The following is a 20,604-nucleotide window of genomic DNA, read 5'->3' as shown; positions in this document are numbered from 1 at the left end:
TCTTTTTTTTTTTTTTTTTTTTTTTTTTTTTTGCTACTGGGGGCAGAACTCAGGGGCTTTCTACTTTCAGGCTACACTCCCAGCCCTATTTTATATTTTATTTGGAAACAGGGTCTCGCTAAGTTGCTGAGAGCCTCACTAAGTAGCTGAGGCTGGCTTCGAACCTGCACGATGCTCCTGTCTCAGCCTCCCAAGTGCTGGGATTACAAGCGTGTGCCACCACGTCCGTATATTCAGTGTGCAACAAGTATTTCTTGTGTCAATGAAAAAAAAAATGAAGGCATCTTTTTAAAAATCCTTTACATTTATTCTGACATAGAGTCCACGTGCCAAACACAACATACACAAGGCTCTTGAGAGAAGCATGCCTTCAGAACATAGAATTTCTATCTCAGTCGTCCCTCACACCAGCTACTACAGAGAGCACATGTTCTGCACATAGTAGGTGTTTTAATATGCGTTTGCTGAGAAGAGCAAAATTCAAGAAGTAGGAAATCTAGTTTGGGAATACATATACGTGGGAGACCAATTAATCCCACATCACAATACCAAGGGACAATCATTCCAGACTTAAAGGATCGCCAAATCCATCTTTTGTGTATCAGGTGCTTTCTCCTCATTTTGACAAAACTCCCCAAACATTAACAAGAGCACTTGAACAATATAAAGAAACAAAAATCAAGCATTTCCTGCTCGGTCCTTAAACACACTTGACACTGTCCTCAGTGATCCAGAAGACAGTATAATCTACTTGATTATGTGACAGCTAATGATTTAAGTCCTTCTGTTAGAAGAAGGACGACTGAAACAGCACGGAAACAAGAGCTAGTGATGTGTTTCGGCTTTCCTTCATAGGAATAAAATGAAATGTTGTCCGTCGCTAATGACTAGGCTCTTTGTGTCTGCACGCTAAAGTGTCATCACAGCTCGGGAGGAGGAGTCCATTCAATAAATCTGCCATTGTTGGTTAAAATTATAGACATCATATTTGAAAAGCTCTGCTTTCAGGAAATTTTCACTGTCTTCTGCAAAATCTGTGTAAGAAAATGTAAGAGGCAGGCATACTGGGTGTGTAAGCTGAATTGTGAGAAGTAGAAAATGTTCACTTCCTAGAACACAGAGGAAATAGATTCTGCCCGCTTGTAGAATGACATGTATAAATCATGTGTCTATAAGAATCACAACAAAATCAGAAAACAATAATATTTTCATAAACAATTTGCAAAGTGACCCATTTCTAAAAGCAAATGATTTCAAAGTTAGGATAATGCCAGTATTCAGGGTTTGTGGGTTTTGTCTGTTTATTTTGTTTTGTTTTTTGAAGACAAACATGCGTTGTCCACAATGGCTTGTTAGGTTTTATTTGCAGAATGAGCATGATGCAAATGCAAATTCCCTGAGGGTGGGGTCTGTTTAAATCTCTGGACTGCAGTGCTCAGGTCACTTTGTGCTCAACACAGGCATATCCTGAGTGCCAAGTAAAACCCTGGCTCACTGATCTCCAGCTCTCAGTAACCTAACAGTCTAGGAGAAGCCAAAAGAAACAAGCATCGGTTGACGTCAGAAAGATCAGAAGCTACAATATCACATTTAGAGTTTCTATTCAAATTTTTATTTTTTTAAATAACTGAAATATTTTGAAATTCAAAGAGCTAGATGTTTTCCTGCTTTAAGAATTATTTGGGTTTTTTTTTTTTTTTTCCTTTCTTTCTTCCTCTCTTTATTTTTTTTTTAAATCAGAGTCCTGCTAAGTTGCCTAGACTGGCCTGGAATTCGCACACCTCTTGCTTCAGCGTCCCAAGGTGCTGAGATTACAAACCTGTGTAACTCCTGGTTTAGAATTCATTTTACTTCTCCAGTGAAGAAAATCAATTTTGAAAAACACTTTCAAAGTACTCACCATATCCCTCCTCCTTGCAATGTCTGTTTCTCTTTGTAACTCAACTCCCTGTTACCCCATATTTATCGATTCCTTGCTCTATCGTGTCCTGCAAATCTATGTCAGGCACAGGGCCCCGCTTTACTTTGTGGAATAGCAAACAACCAAATTCAGCCATGAACAATCAAAATGAGAGGGCACCCAGGTGAATGGCAAGGATGTATGTGGTTATACTGTTCTGCGATTTTTTTTTGGGGGGTGGGGGGTCTGGGGATGGAACCCTTCTACCTCCGGACTACACTTACAGACCTATTTTATATTTTTATTTGGAAACAGGCTCTCTTAAGCCTTGCTGCACTATCCTCCTGTCTCTGCCTCCCAATCGCGGGGATTACAAGCATGCGCCACCATGCCTGGTGTGTTCCTGCATTTTTAACCAGGGTTTATCTTGGACCAATCTCCCAGCTCACAGCCTCCTAGAAAACTCTGACATCATAATTCCATTCCATTTTAAATTTATACACCAGCATGTGCAGTGTGGGATTGAATACCATTCTAGTTATTTTTCTTAAGTTTAGTCTCCCTTGCTATTACCTTTAGTTGACAAAATTCCATTACTTTCTTATTTCAATGCATAATCATATTTAAACAAACACATCAATGATTATTTACGTATAATAAATTCTTTATCTTTTAGATGTTTTCATAAAGAAAAAGTGTCCCTTTTTATAACACCAATAATTAGCATTTTACCACTGGAAGTGTATAAAATGGAGCACATGAGAATTCTTTTTTTTTTTTTTTTTTTTTTGGCAGAACTGGGGATAGAACCCAGGGCCATTCTACTTTCAAGCTCCATCCCAGCCCCCAGCCCTATTTTTTTTTAAATTCTGTTTTGAAACAGGGTCTCACTAGGAGGATCTCTCTAAGTAACTGAGGCTGGCAAGGAACCTGCCATTCTCCTGTCTCACCCTCCTAGGTACTGGGATTCCAAGTGCGCCCCACCATGCCCAGCCCACAGGTGAGTTCTGATTGAGTCATATACAATGCTGCCGAAGAGTTTAAATTTCTTCCCTGCTCCAAATTTAAACTCAAATAATTGCACCAACTTAACTTCTAACTAGTTTTCTTCTAAATAATTTGCTTAATTTAGAAGAAGATTTCTTACATCTAAAACAAGAGAATAAAACTGGCAAATTTTTTAATGGCTTTATCTGACATTCAAAAATCTGGAAGACTGATTCTACCACATGCTTATTTTAGGGTGTGGGATGCTGCTGGCTTACATCTGCATGCAGTAGAGTAATTTTATGTGAGAGTGTTTCATATGCATCGAATTTACCTTCATTAACACACTTTTCATTTTATGCATTTTATTTACTTTTCTTGCAAAAATAAGAGAAAAGAAAACAACCCACTGGTTGCCAGAGGATAATTAAGTCTGATCATCTGTCTTCCATGGGAGTAAGAGCAACACGTTTTACAATCCAATTCTAAAAGTATTAAAAGTTTACTCTGCACTGCTCACCCAACTTGACTAAGTTGTATTATACAAATGTGCAACTCCCAAGTTAACTGATTTGTCCCTAAAATTTTCATCAGTTGATTTCAAAAGAATCTATTCCGTTTTGTCCTTTAAAATTAAGTCACCAGGCCGGGCGTGGTGGCGCAGGCTTGTAATCCCCGCGCTTGGGAGGCAGAGACAGGAGGATCGCGCAGGTTCGAAGCCAGCCGTGCGCGCTGGCTTAGGAGACCCTGTTTCCAAATAAAAATGTAAAAATAGGTCTGGGAGTGTAGCCCGGAGGTAGAAGGGCTTCCAGGAACCCCAGTACCACCAAAAAAACAAAAAATTAAGTCACCAAATGCATTATATCTTTCTATAGTTGTTCTAATTGAGGGGAGATTATCAACCTGTACATGCCATATTAAGTGCAAGAAATCTCTCTCTCCCTCTCTCTCTCTCCCCCTCTCCTCTCCTCTCCTCTCCTCTTCGCCTCTCTCTTTCTCTGATATGAAATAACTTTTAAGACATTAGAGGCACTCTTTCATATAAAGATCATCAGTTTCCATTTCTTTTGAGAAAAACCCAAAACCATGCCAAATATTTATTTTTATTTAAATTAAATATGATTACTCATACTGTACAGAGTATATTTACAACGATCCAGCCTAATTCTAAATATTAATTCAAGAGATAGTCCAGAGTATACATTTCCATGAAAGCCATATTAGAAAAATGTTTCTAAATTCACAAAAGCGTATCTAACTGGAAACAAGGGATTATTATGGGATATTAGAATTGTTCTAAATTTTAATAATTGTGATGATTATACAATTCTGTAAGTACACAAAAAAATCACTGAATTCTATACTTAAATGCATGTCACATTATATAAATTTTATCTCAATAAAGCTACTTTTTAAAAGACCTATGTAAATCCAACCATACAATCCTATGTATTTTATATAGTAAATATGTTTCCATAAAACCAATTATTACAGCTGAATTACCACTTGCAAATAGAGATTTGTTTGCTTTATTCAAGTTAATATACTCTGAATTCTGATCCTTAACCAGAGTAAACTTACTTTGAAATTGTTACAAAACAGGCACTGGTTTTTTTTGTTTTTTTTTTTTTTTAGTTTCTGATCTTTTTTTGTTTATAAGATTTTCTTCTTTTTTAATTTTTTTATTGATGCACTGTATTCATACATCATAGTGGGATAAAAATAATACTTTTGTAGACATACATGCACACATCGCCCAGTTAGCCCCTACCCGATCCCCACCCCGTCCCTTCCCTATCCCTCCTTCCCATGCTTGGCTTAGTGGTTGACATCTAGTATTATAGCAATTTATCCAAAATTAACATTGATAATCTCACATAACAGTTTCATTTGTCTGATACCAAGCTTTTGATGACTTAAAGATAACATTTCAATATTTCTTTTTGCTTTCTTTCTTACTGGAGAATATTTCTTTCTTTTTTAAGGTGAAACTATCATGTATTTATTTATTTATTTTACACAAAAAATCTATCCTAATATGGAATATGGACTCTAGATACCCAAAAAGATCTCGAAAAAGAACAAAGCTAGAAGATGTATATTTTCTGATTTCAAACCATATAAAGCTACAATAATTGAAACAGGGTAATACTGCTATAAAGGCAGATATATAAATTAGTGGAGTAAAATAAAAACCCTAGAAATAAATTCTTCTATATATGGTCAAGTTATTTTTGACAAGGTTTCCACGAACATTTGGTGGAGGAAATAGTTATCTTTTAACTAAATATTGCTGAAAAATAATAATTACATGAAAAAGAATAAAATCGGACCCTTACGTAACACCATATACAAATATTAACTCAAAATATATATAATACCTAAATATAAATCTTAAGTCTATAAACTTTTAGAAGAAAATCTGGGTCATAAAACCTCACAACATTGAAATTGGCAGTGATTTCTTGGATATGATTTCAATGGCACAGGCAACAAAAGGGTAAACAAACTCCCTAAAAAATAAAAACATATTGTATATCTAAAGACAATATAAACAGAGTTAAAAGTTACTGATAGAATGGGATAAAATATTTCCAAATGCTATTTCTGAAGGTATATTAGTATTCCAGCTAGAAATCCTAAAAATGAGCAACAATAAAAGCAAACAATACAATTTAGAGATAGGTAAAAGACTAACATAAATAATGAATCTCCACAGATAATCAATCTTAGTTGTCTGTTGAATGGAAAGTCTTGTTTCTCTGGTTCTGGTGTGTGTTACCTATTTCTTCTTTGTAGTTAATCTCTTTGAGTATTTTCTCCAGTGCTGGTTTTGAAGACAAATTCCTTCAGTTTCTGTTTGTCATGGAAGTTTCTTATTTCCCCATCTAATTTGATAGAAAGTTTTGCTGGGTAGAAAATTTTTGACTGGAAGTTGTTTTCTTTCAGAGTTTGGAATATGTTACTCCAAGCCCTTCTGGCTCTCATGACTTGGTTTGGGAAGTCTGGAGTGATTCTAATTGGTTTGCCTCTGAATATCACTTGGCCCTTTGTTTTTGTTGCCTTTAAGATTCTCTGCTTGGCTTCCACATTGGTCATTTTGACAATTATGTGGCGTGGGGATCCTCTTCTCCGATCCTGTCTAAAGGGAGTTCTATAAGTTTCCTGGACCTGTGTATTGACCTCTTGCTCTATGTTTGGAAAATTTTCTGCTATTATTTCCTTGAAAGGATTGTTAATCCCTTTGGTTTCACCTTCTTTTCCCTCCTCTATTCCAATTATTCTTAGGTTAGCTCTCTTAAAATGGGCCCATATTTCTTCAATATCAGATTCCTGCTGTCGGATATTTTTTTCTAGATTAGAAACTATGCGTTCATTTTTTGAATGATCTTCTTCTAAGATCAAGATTCTATTCTCCATGTGGTCTAGTCGGTTGTTTGTACTTTGAATTGAGGCCTTTACTTCATTAATTGCATCCTTTATCTCTTTTTGGCTCTCTCTGAGTTCTTTTCAAAACACCTCTATTATTTCTACAGTATTTTCCTGATTTGATCTTCTAGAAATCTCTGAATTTCTGTTTTATCAGGTTCTGATGTTGTGGGATTGTGGGCATTCATTGCTCCAGTATTATTCCTCTTTCCCATGATTTCGGAAGTTTGTGCCTTCTCTGGGTTCTTCCCTTGGGTCACTATGACTTCACTTAAGGTGCTCTGGATCTCAAATCTATGGTATCTCAGACCCCACTACTCCTTTACTGGGTTGTATCACAGAGTCTCCGACCCAGCAAGTCAATAGAGGCTGCTTTAGACTGTGGGGGGTGCCAGGTTGCACGTTCTCCTATGGTGTGATATCTCTGCCACCACCACTCCCCCACTGGGTCAAGTCCCTGGGAGTACAGTACTGGGATTTCTCCTCCAGGGCCCGCAATTTGACTCACTGTTGTTGAGTATGCAGATGGAGCTGTAGTGAACTCGGTGAATTCGCTGCTGCTGCCGCCGGTAGGAATATGGCGCCGCTGCCACGCCCTCAGCTGTGAGGCTGGTGTATTTCTTCTCTGTTTTTGAGCTCCGCTCTGAGTCCCTGCAGGGTGTGCTGAGCCTGGCCCCTGGGAGCTTTAGATGCTCCCTGCGCCGAAAAATCTGTTGAATTCCTCCCGGCTGATCCGCAGCGGCTCACCTCGGCTTGCTGTCCGCCGCTCCTCTCTGGAGCCTGGTGGGCTGTTGAGTGCGTTGGTCTGGTGCTATCCAGTTAACTCGCTGCTGCTGCCGGCAGTAAGGCGCCGCTGCTGCGTCCTCGGCCGTGAGGCTGGTGTATCTCCTCTGTGGCTCTGAGCTCCGTTTTGAGTTCCCCTCCTCTCTGGGGCCTGGTGCTACAAGAAAAGATGGCGCCCGTGCCGTTCCGCACCACGGCTCCAGCTGCAGCACTGTGGTCTGGTTTCTGGTGTCTCGTTTTTCCAGCTCTTTTTTTATCTGTCCCTTGTAATTACATTTTTTGTTTCTCTGCTGATGGTGTTTTCTGGCTATGAAAGGCACTGATTTTGTGGTAATAGAGATTGGTTGTTAGCGGGGCTCGTAAGCCCCACTTTCCTCCGTCGCCATCTTCCTGGAAGTCCCCAGGCACTGTTTTCAAATAACTTAAAAAGAACCTAATTCATTTCTCCTGTGCCCAGTACACAGGACTTAAAATTTTTAGCTATAGTCATAATACTCTACAGTAAAACTTTTTATTGTAAAATTGTTGTTTGAAAAATTAGAGGGAAAAATATACCAATTGCTCACCCCACTTTTTCCATTTGATTTCTTCCTCTTGACCCCTACACTATTTCACAAAACAGAAACAGAGGTAACGTGGTAGAAAATACCAGCCACTCCTCTTGGACTGCGACTTAGCTGAGCTAGGTCTCTTGTGTGTTCAGTGCCTGGCTGTCCTCAGAGGAGGTGCTGACAGATATTTTATTATTCGTTTCACTGATAAATCTCAAACACTTAGAGTACCTAGGAGACACCGGGCCTTCAGTTAAAGTCTTACAGTCTTCTCTGCCAAGTTAGGTCTTAAATATCATATAAGTAAACAAAACCAAACTTCAATGGCTTAGATATCATATAGTAACCTCTTTCTCATAAGAAAACAAGCCTTCACTTTACCAATTCAGTAAGGCTGAATCATAAATCAGAGGAGAGAAGGCCATGGGGATGAGAGAGTGAGGGTGGAGGAAAGGATTCCTCCTAAAACCCATAAAGAGGTCTAGGAATCTAAAATCACTATTGGGTCATTTGTGGGAGCTTTGTCCAGGAATGAATCTGCCTCATAGTTAAAATCCAAATGTACATGGGCCGAGTTCAAACTCATTGATATGGTTGTTTGAAACCCATAATTGTAAACCAAAAATAGTGAATATTTCATCTAAATGCTTATTATAATGACCTATTTTTTCACAGGAAAAATAAATACAATAAGCAATGCGGAACAAATCCCAGTTCATAAGCTTACATCATTGTCAAAGTCATGCACGACAGCTTCGAAGAAAAAGTACACACTCACTATCAGAATTTAATTTTTTTTGTTGTTCTGGAGCCATCGGGGAAATTCTAGAGACTCAAATATTATGTTTTTCCAAACCTTTTAAGGGATGATGACACTAAAACTTTGTTGTTTTTACTTTAATTTCCAATTTATGTTTTTCTTATTTATATCCTTATATAAAAATTATTTTTAATCTGCAAATTGTCTTCGCTTTTTCAAACTGAATGAAAGAATTTAAAAGCTCTTCCTAAGTTAAAGAGGGAAATTTAAGAAGGTGTAAAATGAGTAATCAGTAACCAAAAGCAACGGAATAAAAATGAAGGTACAAAAAATGGGAAGAAGAAAGTTATTTTAATGTTATTTTAAAACGTAGGAAAGTAGGAGAACGTAGTAGGTACTTCAGTTGGGACAGTGAACTACATCTCATGCTTGGGATGCACGAGATTCTGAGCCTGAACCCCAACATCAAAATAAATTAAAAAAGCCGGGCGTGGTGGCGCACGCTTGTAATCCCCGCGCTTGGGAGGCGGAGACAGGAGGATCGCGCAGGTTCGAAGCCAGCCGCGCGCGCTGGCTTAAGAGATCCTGTTTCCAAATTTAAAAATGTAAAATAGGTCTGGGAGTGTAGCCCGGAGGTAGAAGGCTCCTGGGTTCCATCCCCAGTACCACCAAATAAATAAATAAATAAATAAATAAATAAATAAGATATTTACACACTGGAGAGGTCCATCTTTCTTAACAACTCAGGTTATCTTGTGTATCGCTTATAACCTTACTTGATCATTTTCACTTGCTTCCTGGTTAACCAAATCCACTGAGCTAAAATGTTTAATAGGAAATTTCAACATGACCTTCACTGTGTGTGTGTGTGTGTGTGTGTGTATCTGTGCATTACTGAGGATTGAACCCGATAGCATTCTGCCTCTAAGATACATCTCCAGCTATGTTTTGTTTTTATTTTGAAATGGAGTCTCACTAAGTTGTAGAGGGCTTTGCTAAGTTGCTGAGGCTGGCCCTGAACCTGGAATGATCCTCCTGTCTGTCTCACAAGTGTGAGGATCACCACACCTGGCTTTCTTTACTTCATTTTTAACCTGAGATTTAACCACGAATTTCACAAAAATGCTATCCAATGCCATGTTTTCCCACGAATGTTTATAGTAGCTCACTTTATTTATTTATTCATTTATTTATTTATGTTTAATGCCAGAGATTGAACCCAGAGCCTCATGCATGTTGGAAAACCACTCTTTCACTGAACTACATCCCTAGTCTCTTTTTACTTTATTTTGAGACACAGTCTCACTAAGTTGCCCAGGCTGGCATTGAACCTGCGATCCTCCTGCCTCAGCTTCCATAGTAGCTGGGATGACAGGTGTACACTACTACAGCAGGCATAATTCATCAATGTTGATCCTATTACATAATTATGTCAGACCATGGCTTTATAACTATGAGTAAAATCTACTTTAGAAACTAATGGTTCCTTATCAAAAATATCATTTAAAGTGTCATCTACAAGATAATAAATTCTGCCTCTTTAAAAATAATTTGCTATAGACTGAAAAACCCATAGGGCATTTCTCCTACCATTCAGTAAACAAGACGACCAGGTCTCCTTGGTTGGCATACTGTTCCATGGCTTCTTTCATTAATCTCACTTTTTGGCCCCCTCCGATGCTATTAATGCCGTCTCCACCTCTCCACTCTTCTCCTTGACCGAGGACCTATCCATGAAATCAAGATCCCATCACTGAGCAAAGATCAAGTTATGACAGCACCATACAAATCTTAACTGCATCAGCAACTTGCGCAATACTGTACCATAACACTCTTTATGTGTCACATTAAATCATGATGTTAGAAAAAAAGAACTAATGCCTGACCAGGTCATAATATTACAATGTTACCTGCCCCGAAATTGCCATCCCCATTTTACATTTCAAAAGACGTGTGCAATCCACACAAGTATTTCTCCTATTTCATTACTCTTTGTTTAGACCAAAATGAAAAAGAAAATAAATAAACCTTTCCTAACACTTTTTTTTTTCCAAATTGGCAAGATCTTTTTTTTTCTTTTTTTTTTCAACCTTGATGTAAGATCAAGGTTTGCAATTCCTGGAAGCCCAGTGGTGGCTGGACTGGGCCCTGAAGCAATTTTCCTAATGAAACACATTGGATGGTCCAGGGAGATGCCCAGGGCATGGAGTAAAACGTCACTTTCTTTACCTTTTAAATTTTAAAATGACATCATCCAGAAATTCTTAACAAGAAATTATTAGTGCAAAAAACCACCTATGTATAATTAGTTGGAGCTCAACCTTTTTCTGTTCTGTCTGTTCTTGGCCCCAGCTGTGGCCTCCTGAATTGGAGATGTGTTGTTGACGTCCCTGCTCTGAGACTGTGGAATCACAATGCTTATCCTTCCCTTTCACAGGCACCTTTTATCTTAGTTGCATCAAAACAACTTCTGAAGTTGCCAAAATATTGATGTACTCAAAGATCTGAGATGTTAAGGGGAAATTAATTAAAAATAAATACAAAATAAAAATAAACTAAATTTAGGAAATGAATAAATACCACTAGTTCCAACTGTACTTCATACTGAGTAAAATATAAATCTGGATGGCAACCCTTTGGGGCTCCCTGCATCAGGTTTCTTACCATCATTTCATCTCTATCAATACTGAGGGTTGGGGGAATACATTCTGCCTATGCAAACTCGAAACTATTGTAGATCTGGATTCAAGTTGAATCTAATCTAATAGAATTATTTGCTGTGGCCCTGAGATTTTTTTTTCCACAACCTTTCTATGGCCTCCAGTCCTGCAGGACACTGGGCCTAACCCCACTGGAAGCCTTCACAGGACACAGTCAGGCACCCCAGTGGTTGGTAGACTCCAGCAGAGATCAGAATCTCTCTAGCTGGTAGAAAAAGACTTTTGGGTCTCACTCCTAGAAGTCATGAATTAGTTGGTCTGAACACTTTTCTTTTTAACTAGTTTCCAGGTGATGTGCAGATCCTGGTGGTTCGAAGGTCGCACTTTGGGAACCCCTGCATTATGTAATGGGAAATCAATATTGGATCATAAACTCCAGAGTCATTAGTCCACTGGGGTCTCAGAGGTGACAGGTTATAGCTCTGTACCCCAGGACAAATTTTCCTCATCTATAAACAACTAGATGCCTTACATTGGTCATATACTGAATCAACAACATGCCTTATGTAAATTCCTTATAAGGTGTCTTGCACAGAATATTCCACTCTTTCCTGTCTCAATACCAAATATTCCCCCAATGAAGTCCAGCAATGTTTTATCTGCACCCCTTAGTTAACTTCTACAGAGTCTCCTAGCAGTGAATGCTACCCGATTCCTCATCTCTCAATATATTCCTATCATGATTTTTTTTACCCTTGATTAAATAGCTGATTGTTTTCATCAGATCCAGTGAAGTTTAGCCTTTTGCAATGGATGTTCTATATTAACGTTTGAACCTTGTCTTCCAATATTATAAACATTTTTTTTCTACCTTACATACTAGAATGTCTTAGTTTTTCCTCTAGGAAATAGCAATCTTTCTCCTCTTTTTTTTTCTTTTAAATTTCATACTTAGATACATTTTCATCCTCTTCTTATTTATAGAAAATATTTGGCTGGCAGATCCTTCTTTCCATTAAAAACTACATCAGTGATTTTTTAAAAAGAACAGACCTCTCCCAGCTCAGTTTAATAGTTTTATCAACTTCCCTAAGTCTCCTCTGATTACTCATTAGTGAAATGTCCCCTGGAAATGTCTTCTAAAAACCCTTTTAAACTTTTGTAGTATTTCCAAATTCCTCTAAGACAAACAATAACAAAAGAGGAACAGTAACTCTCAGTAATGGGAAAAAAAGGTATTCCCTCCAGAGTCATGTTTCCAATTCTCTGTAAAGAAACAAACCAAGCCAAGCCCTGTGGTGCATGCCTGGAGTCCCAGTACTTGGGAAGCTAAGATAAGGTCACAGGTTTGAAACCAACCTCCGCAAGTTGGCAAGATTCGCAGCAACCTAGTAACCTTGGAATAGCACCCTGTTTCAGGAATTAAAAATAAAAAGGGGGACAGGGGTGTAGCTCAAGGGCAGAGTTGCTTTCCTTGGATGTTTGAGGCCCTGGGTTCAATTCCTGGCACCAGAAAAAGAACTAGCACCCAAAAAATAGATAAATAAGATTTAAAAATAAATAAAAAGGGCTGGAGGTATAGCTCAGAGGCAAAATGCCCTTGAGTTCAATCCCCAGTACCAAAAAAAAAGAAAAGAAAAGAAGAAAAGAAACATTACATTAAACATTAAAATCAGAGATTTTAAAAAAACTGCCACATATTTGTGTAACGCCTTCAAAAAAGTTTATGTATCGCGTGTAATATATATAATATGTATGTATATATGTATAGTGTGTAGGTAGATAATGTCTAATTTATATGTTCTGCTGTTCCATAAAATATGTTTATATAAAATATCGGCAAGCATTAAGAAATTATTGTGTGAATGGCAAAGTATTAATAAGGCTAAAATATAGCTATAAATCTACATATAAACTAACAATTATATAAATACATTTCACCTTCCTCGAGGGAACTGAAGATTGTGTGTTTGTGGTTGCTGTTGTAAAAAATGCACTTTGGGCACATATTCAAACATCTCCATAGATTAAAAGATATACCATACCTTCACAGTATAATTGAAATATTTGGCTGACTGCATAAATCGGTGGAATCCATCAGTCTCTTTTGTTGCTACAGTTATGACTAATAACTTATCTGCAAAGACAGAAGAAAATAAGAAGTTTTACCAAGAGGCTCAGTGCTGACACTCTACAGCTCACTGTGGCAATTAAGAGATCTCATTTAACTCATGGGAGCCGTCTGGTTTGTTATTCTATATAAGAATTAACAGAAAGCTATTGAAAATGAGGCCATTCAGATCATTTATATTACTGTGAAATGATTAGCATGTCAAATGACCAATTATTTTAATGGGTTAAAAAAAGGTTTAGTAACATTGAAGGGACATATGTCCTCACCAGAGTATTTCAACATTAAGAGAGAAATTCCCATAAAATACACATTGTTGATCCGCAAAAATTAAGGGTCTCCTAGATATTATCTAACCAATCAGGTGCACAGTCACCTTTAAATTGGCCCAGATTTATAGGACACATCAGTGAGGTCCTCCAGCTCCTCACGGTTTGCCACTGAAATGTGGAACACAAAACAAAAGACCAAATCATAAACCGATCCTAATTCTCTAAAAGAAATCACAACCAATTGGAAGCGAATATTTAGAAACAAAATCTCTGCTTTCCCACCTGTTCATGAATCTTTTTTACAGGAAGTCTTAAAAACATTTATGTTTTTTTCCTTAAAAATTAATTGGAACCAAAATCAGCTCTGATAATAGCATTAGTAAATATGCAGTTATTTGTTACTATTTTATAATGGATTATTATTTTCAATATACTACCTCTCCTTCACAGAAGTAGGTAGATTTAAGGAGTAATTTCAAAATACCTATAGAAGCTATTAAGGATAATGCTGATCAGAGAAAGGCAAGATGGAAATGCATAAAGGAAGCAAGAGCTGGGAATCCCAACCTCCAGCTTGAAGATTTAGGAGAATTCGTGGACAGAGTAGCAAACTAACACCTTTTTTTTTTTTTTAACATTCTCAGCACTCAATTACATCATCTGACTCTCCCTTGCCCATTCATAATAGGAAATTTTTCAGAAGGTCTCAAGAGATCATTAAACAAAAGGCAATCGCTAGACACAGCCTTAATACACTATAGGAATCAGTAAGCATGTTTGCTCTCCAATGTGGAAGCTTTAGAGAAGAAAAAGAAAAGAAAAAGGACCTTGTAAAAATTAAGAGACGATTTTTTAATCCATTCATCTGTTGATGGATATCTTGGCTGGTTCCATAGTTTTGCAATGGTGAACTGTGCAGCTATGAACAGGAAATTGGGTAGGGGTTAAATCAGTGATGTGTACATGTATGTACACACAAGTTTTTTTACCCCAATATGATGCATGAATATAATGCACCAATAAAAATTTTTTTAAAAATAAAAATAAATAAATAAAATCTATTTAAAAATAAGTGAAAAAAAATTAAGAGATGAACCAGTAGGATATTGGGGGCGTGGGAGAAGGGAAGGAAAAGGAAAGTATGGCCAAGGAAACAGACAAAATAATGTTATATGCATATAGGAAAGCTTCACTATACTTCTCACCGTCATGTACAATAATAATGCACACATAGAAACTGAAAATAATAAGTTTATATAAACCAAGGTTATTCTTCATCAAGTTTTGAAAACTACTGAGAAGATAAAACATAAATAACTGTAACAGCTGGGCGTAGTGGCACACGCTTGTAATCCCCGCGCTTGGGAGGCAGAGACAGGAGGATCGTGCAGGTTCGAAGCCAGCCGCGCTGGCTTAGGAGACCCTGTTTCCAAATAAAAATGTAAAAATAGGTCTGGGAGTGTAGCACAGAGGTAGAAGGGCTTCCAGGAACCCCAGTACCACAAAAATAAATAAATAAATAAATAAATAAATAAATAAATAAACAAAACTGTAACATACATAAACAAATAATAAATGTAAACATTCATTAACCAAATGGACAAGGAAATCACTTCCATGATAGATATGAATGTTCTTACATTTCTTTCAAAACATGAAATAATTGTCAATATAGGAAAATATAAATAATTTTCAACATAAGAAATAAATACTCCAAAAAAAAGAAAGTCCTCTTTATTAACAGTCAAGATATTGACTGTTAACATTCCTTAAAATATTTGTAAATTAACTATCCTTTTCTAAAAACAAAATTTCCTTTATAAAGCTTCCAATTGGGCTTAATTAAGAAAATTTGACATATTATTATTCACAGTAAATTTTAAAACAAACAATACCAGAGTTGATCATAGTAAAGCACATACTTTTTAAAGTGTCTGCAAGAAAATGCTGCTACTTGAAAATAACTTCCTTAATTTTTTCCTACATAAATCACAAAAATTAACTACAAGTTTAGAGCTTTGACTGGATGGATCTTTTCATTTACCACTTCAAGTATAAAATTAACATCAAGGATTTCGTCATCCTTAATAGGAAAAATATTGTAGACCAGACTCTTAAGTAGACAAAAATGTTACCAAATTCAGTGACTCAGAAGGCAAAGCTTAGAAACAAGCAGACTCGGAGTGACTAAGAATCCTACGCCAAAAAAGGACAGTAACTTCAATACTACTACTCCTTATAAACAGACAAAACAAAACAGTAAATTTCAATTTGAAGAAAGTTCTATATAATAGTGTTATATATAGACCAATCTTTCCCCACCTACAATCAGTATCATCACTCTGATGAGAAAAAATCTTAATCAATCGGAGAAAGAAAAAGACGAAAGTGTTGACAAGTATTACTCAAAAGTTTTCATCACCCAGCAGTCCAAGCACTCAACTTCCACATCACTCATGAAGTATTCTTCTAAAAACAAATAACCTAAATTTAATACATACCTAGATTCCAAATAATGTACACTGAACAATTACTAAAAGTAAAGGGGCATAAAATGATATATGAAAGAAAAGAGATGCCCGCAATAATATCGAGAACAGGAGAAATTCTACAGGACAAATGACATGCAGAAAGAAGGTCAGAGGGGAGAAGGAGAAAAGAAACTGATGGTGTATGAACCTATAAATAAGACACACTTCCGCCAATTGGAAACGGTAAAACTTAGATGGGTTCTGACTTGGGAAAAAAAAAAATAACCGCATGAAGGCACGTAGGAGAAAATTAGAGAAATGTAAATACTGATTGAATTATTTTACATCCTGAAACTGTTCATTTTTAGCATGCTAACAACAATTTTTTTAAAAAAAGTCACATTTAGAGACAATTCTGTTTGCCCAATGAAGTTATACAGCACCCATGATTTGACTGAGAGGATCCATAAATTTGATTTGATTGCACTGGATTGAATTGGGTTTGACTATGGAGAGCAGTGTGGAGGTTCCTCAAGAGACTAGGGATGGAACCACCATATGACCCAGCTACATCACTCCCAGTATCTTTCTAAAAGAATTAAAGTCAGAAAACTACAATGCATAAAGGACATCTATGCTTACAGCAACACCCTTCACAATAATCATATAATAGAACCAATTTGCGCATCCATCAACAAATGAATGGATCAAGAAAATGTGATATTTCTGGGCCTTGTGGCACAGGCTTGTAATCCCAGCATTTGGGAGGCAGAGACCAGAGGATCATGATTTGCAGACAGCCTCAGCTACTTAGTGAGGCCCCTTGCAACTCAGTGAGACCCTGTTTCAAAAAAAAAAAAAAAAATCAGCACTGGGGGTATCACTCAAGGTAGAATGCCCCTGAGTTCCATCTCCAGTACTACAAAAAGAAAGAAAGAAAAGAAAAGAAAGAAGGAAGGAAGGGTGGCATTTAGACACAATGGAATTTTGTTTAGCCATAAACAAAATTCGCCAGAAAATGGATAGAGAACATTATGCTACATGAGATCAGTCAGTCTCAGAAAGTCAAGGTCAAGTGTTTTTTCTTGTATGGAGAAGCTAGAAAGAATATAAGAAACAAAAGGAGCTTTAATGAGGAAACAGACCAGTAGATTGGTGGAAGGGAACAAGGAAAGAGAAGTAGGAAGAGGAAGGTAAAAGGAAAAGAAGAACTGATAAAAGAAACACATAATGCTGTGCCCATGTGTCTCACAAGGGTGGATAACAGAGTGGAACCTGAAGGTAAATACACCAAGATCATCATGTATGTATGTTTGTATGACTTTGATGTTTAATTACAATGCACCAAACAGAAGTGTATAAAAAGTTATATGTGATGGACGGGAGGCAATGAAGAAGGATAAAGATTTAACAGACTGGCCTTAAGTGGTGACGGTTAAAACTAGCTTACTTCAGTATATGTTTGAAAACTTCCATCATTAAAAAATAGAGTTCATTCGGGAGGCTGAGACCAGAGGATCACGGTTCCTAGACAGCCTCAGCTACTTAGTGAGGCCCTCTGCAACTTAGTGAGACCCTGTTTCAAAGTAAAAAATAAAAATAGGGCAGGGGGTGCAGCTCGGAGGTCGAATGCCCTTGGGTAGAACCATCCCCAGACCTGCAAAAATAAATACATACATACATACATGCATACATACATACATGCATACATGAGTTAAAATCCGGGCGCGGTGGCCCATGCTTATAATTCCATACTTGGGAGGCTGGAACAGGAGGATCTTGGTTCACAGCCAGCCCCAGCTACTTATTGAGGCCCTCTGCAACTTAGTGAGTCCCTGTTTCAGAATAAAGAATTTAAAAATTGGGCTAGGGTGGGCTGGAGGTATAGCTCAGAGGTAGAATGCCCTTGGGTTCAATCCACAGCACCACAAAAACAATGGAGTTCAGTTATATGCAAAATTCCTAACCTTCCAATCATGAAAAGGTAGAAAAAAAAGGTACTTTTTTTTACATTCTGGGTTATCAAAATAACAGGAAAGATAAAGTACACAGAGGAATTGTTTCAATTATACAATATTATAATTTAAATAACTATAATTAACATGTTCCCAATCCATCCTGAACAAACAGAATGATAAGTCCAGGTGGCTGAGAAAGTGGGCTTCAGTAATACAATATGACATTTTGTTAATCATTTTTTATATTTGTCATATTTGTCTCTTCTATTTCTCCCTTCATTGACCTAACTAAAGCTTTGTTTTACTTACGCTTCCAAATATCCACTGACTTCCACGTTCATTAATCTAAAAGAGCAATAGCTGTCTCACCATCTCTGTGTTTCAGCAGGATACCTGGCAACATAGTGACGAAGAGGCAAATGGAAGCTCAACTGTAACCAAATGGAACCCTTACTATATATATCCCTTTTGACTCTATGCAAAAACAGATTAGTATGTTTGCATGAATAAGAAATAAGTAACATCTGTAATTTACTTACAGAGTGTAGTAGATTTGAAGAATCACTTAAAAAATGAAAATCACTTTACGCCAAAAATCAAAAACTTCTTTTGCCACCCATACATAATCCCTCCAAATGCTTAGAACTATAGTAAGAATTAATAAATATGTGTAAAGGACTGAGGAAATAGCTCAGTGGTACAGCACTTGTCTGCAATATTAAGTAGTTGAAGACGGATGTTAGAATTTCTCCACAATTCAAGAAGTCAACTTATTTTATTTTTCAGTATGGGGGTGGAACCCAGGGGCATTCTACCTCTGAGCTATACCCCCAGCCTGATTTTTTTTTTTTATTCTTTATTTTGAAGCAAGGTCTCACTAAGTTGTTTAGCTGAGGCTGTCCACAAATCCACCATCTTCCTGTCTCAGCCTCCCAAGTACTAGGATCACAAGCATCCACCACCATACTCGGCTCAAGAAGTCAACTTATTTTAGAAAGCCAAAATATGCTATGTTCTTTCTTATTAATTCACTAAAGCTTTCGTGGAAATAGGGAGTGCCCTGTTAGAAACATTTTTCTTCCCTTCCTTCAAATTACTGTTGCTATCTGAGCAAAGTTTATCAATATTCAACGGTGACTTAATTTCCGTTTTCAAAAACAAACCAGGCATTTAACATAGAACGTCATTTTGCTAAAATGTCCTGTCACCAAATGCGGCTGCACATTAAGTCCATCTGAAATCCATTGTTTCAATGATGGCATCACATTAAGCAACTTACCAGTTGCCTTTGATAACTATCTTTTCAAGTAAGTTCTACACATAGCTTTCATCTTAAATTTGCAAAAATCAAGAAAAGTATTCCTGCCACAGAAGCTCTAAGTATACGTAATGTTCTCCCTCCACAACTATCTCATCTTGTAACCAAACACATCCTTTATCTGAAAAGACCAGTGGTTCTCAATTTTCTACTGAAGGAACATATTTTCTTAGTATTATTTAGTACAGTTTCGGGGCCAGCAAATTTTTACTACAAAAGACCAACTAATAATGATGTATCTTATAATAATAATAATCTACTAATTGCATGTGGCTTTGTGGACCACATATAGTTTCTTTTGTACTTCTACTTCTTTTTTGTTCTTCTCTACAACCCTTTGCATAACAAAGACAACAAACAGATGCCAAAAAAAAAAAAAAAATTCTTACTTTTCTGACTCACCTTATAAAATAGCCACAGGCCCAGTTTGGAATAAGGGTCATAGTTTGCTAGAATGTTTGGCCTCATGGAGCTGAGACAAACTACTTGGTTCAGAATCCCAATTCTAACATTTATCATTTGTTTCAAATTGGCCAGTTACCCAAACTCTGCATATGCTCTGTTTCACATGTGCAACATGTATGTAATAACAGCACTTCCTGATGGTTTCCTGTGAGGGTTAAATGAAGCCATGAATGAGAAGTGGCGGGCATGCTCTTACTTAACACATATGTGCATCATTGCCATTATTTTTACTCAAAAGATAATAAGAGTTCTACAAGGTGTTGTCAACTTGTAAGCCTCAGCAAGTTAAGATTCCATCTCTTTGTTTACCAGAGATGCTAGTAAGTATTTTTTAAAAAGAGCCTTAAAGTTAGGCATTCAAATAATTTACCAAGTAACTACAGATATGCTCTTCTCAAATTTTTGCATTTCTCTCCACCTCAAAGTGAACTATAATTCTAAACCCATCAAAATGATCCCTTTCCTAGACATCTACCATAGCCTTCCAAGCCCACCATGCCCACTTTGAATTTTATCTCTACAAAGCGCCACAGTGGTCATTTCAAAACACTTAGACACCTAGTCATGTCACCCCTCTGCTAAACACCCTTAAGTGACTTCCATTGTTCTCCGGAGAGTGTCCAACTCCATCATCACAATGTGGTCCTTGACTACCTACCGCTCTCCTCTCCAATCTCCTCCATCCACTTCCTTTCTCCCCTTGTTGCTCTGCTCCAACCACACTGGCCTGGGTTTCTTGTTGCTGCTGTTGTTTCCAACACTGCCTCTTTCTATTTCCATCCCCCAAGAAAAAAGCTTATGCAGTACCACTAACTAATGTCCATCCCTGATTTTCTGATGTAGCCACACAAACTTGCCACTCTTACCCATACACCATTTCACAGATCTCTGACATTCCCTGACCTACTAGAACAGGTCA

The 20,604-nt window shown here is 37.2% G+C and overlaps 1 protein-coding gene across 2 annotated transcripts in view; it reads right to left on the bottom strand.

Annotated features, from left to right (window-relative positions):
* Positions 1-20,604, bottom strand: part of PLOD2 (procollagen-lysine,2-oxoglutarate 5-dioxygenase 2) — a gene marked incomplete at both ends in the record, with an annotated part of 104,389 nt that overhangs the window by 49,311 nt on the left and 34,474 nt on the right. For both annotated transcript variants that reach the window (XM_080695924.1, XM_080695925.1), the window contains 2 exons: positions 10,001-10,137; positions 13,116-13,207. In XM_080695924.1, the coding sequence (XP_080552050.1) occupies positions 10,001-10,137; positions 13,116-13,207 (229 nt within the window). The remainder of the gene's footprint in view (positions 1-10,000; positions 10,138-13,115; positions 13,208-20,604) is intronic.

The sequence above is a fragment of the Muscardinus avellanarius genome, assembly GCF_963383645.1.
Source record: "Muscardinus avellanarius genome assembly, chromosome: 5".
NCBI lineage: Eukaryota > Metazoa > Chordata > Mammalia > Rodentia > Gliridae > Muscardinus > Muscardinus avellanarius.
The sequence above is the reverse complement of the archived record's forward strand: the minus strand, read 5'-3'. Positions and strand labels throughout refer to the sequence as shown.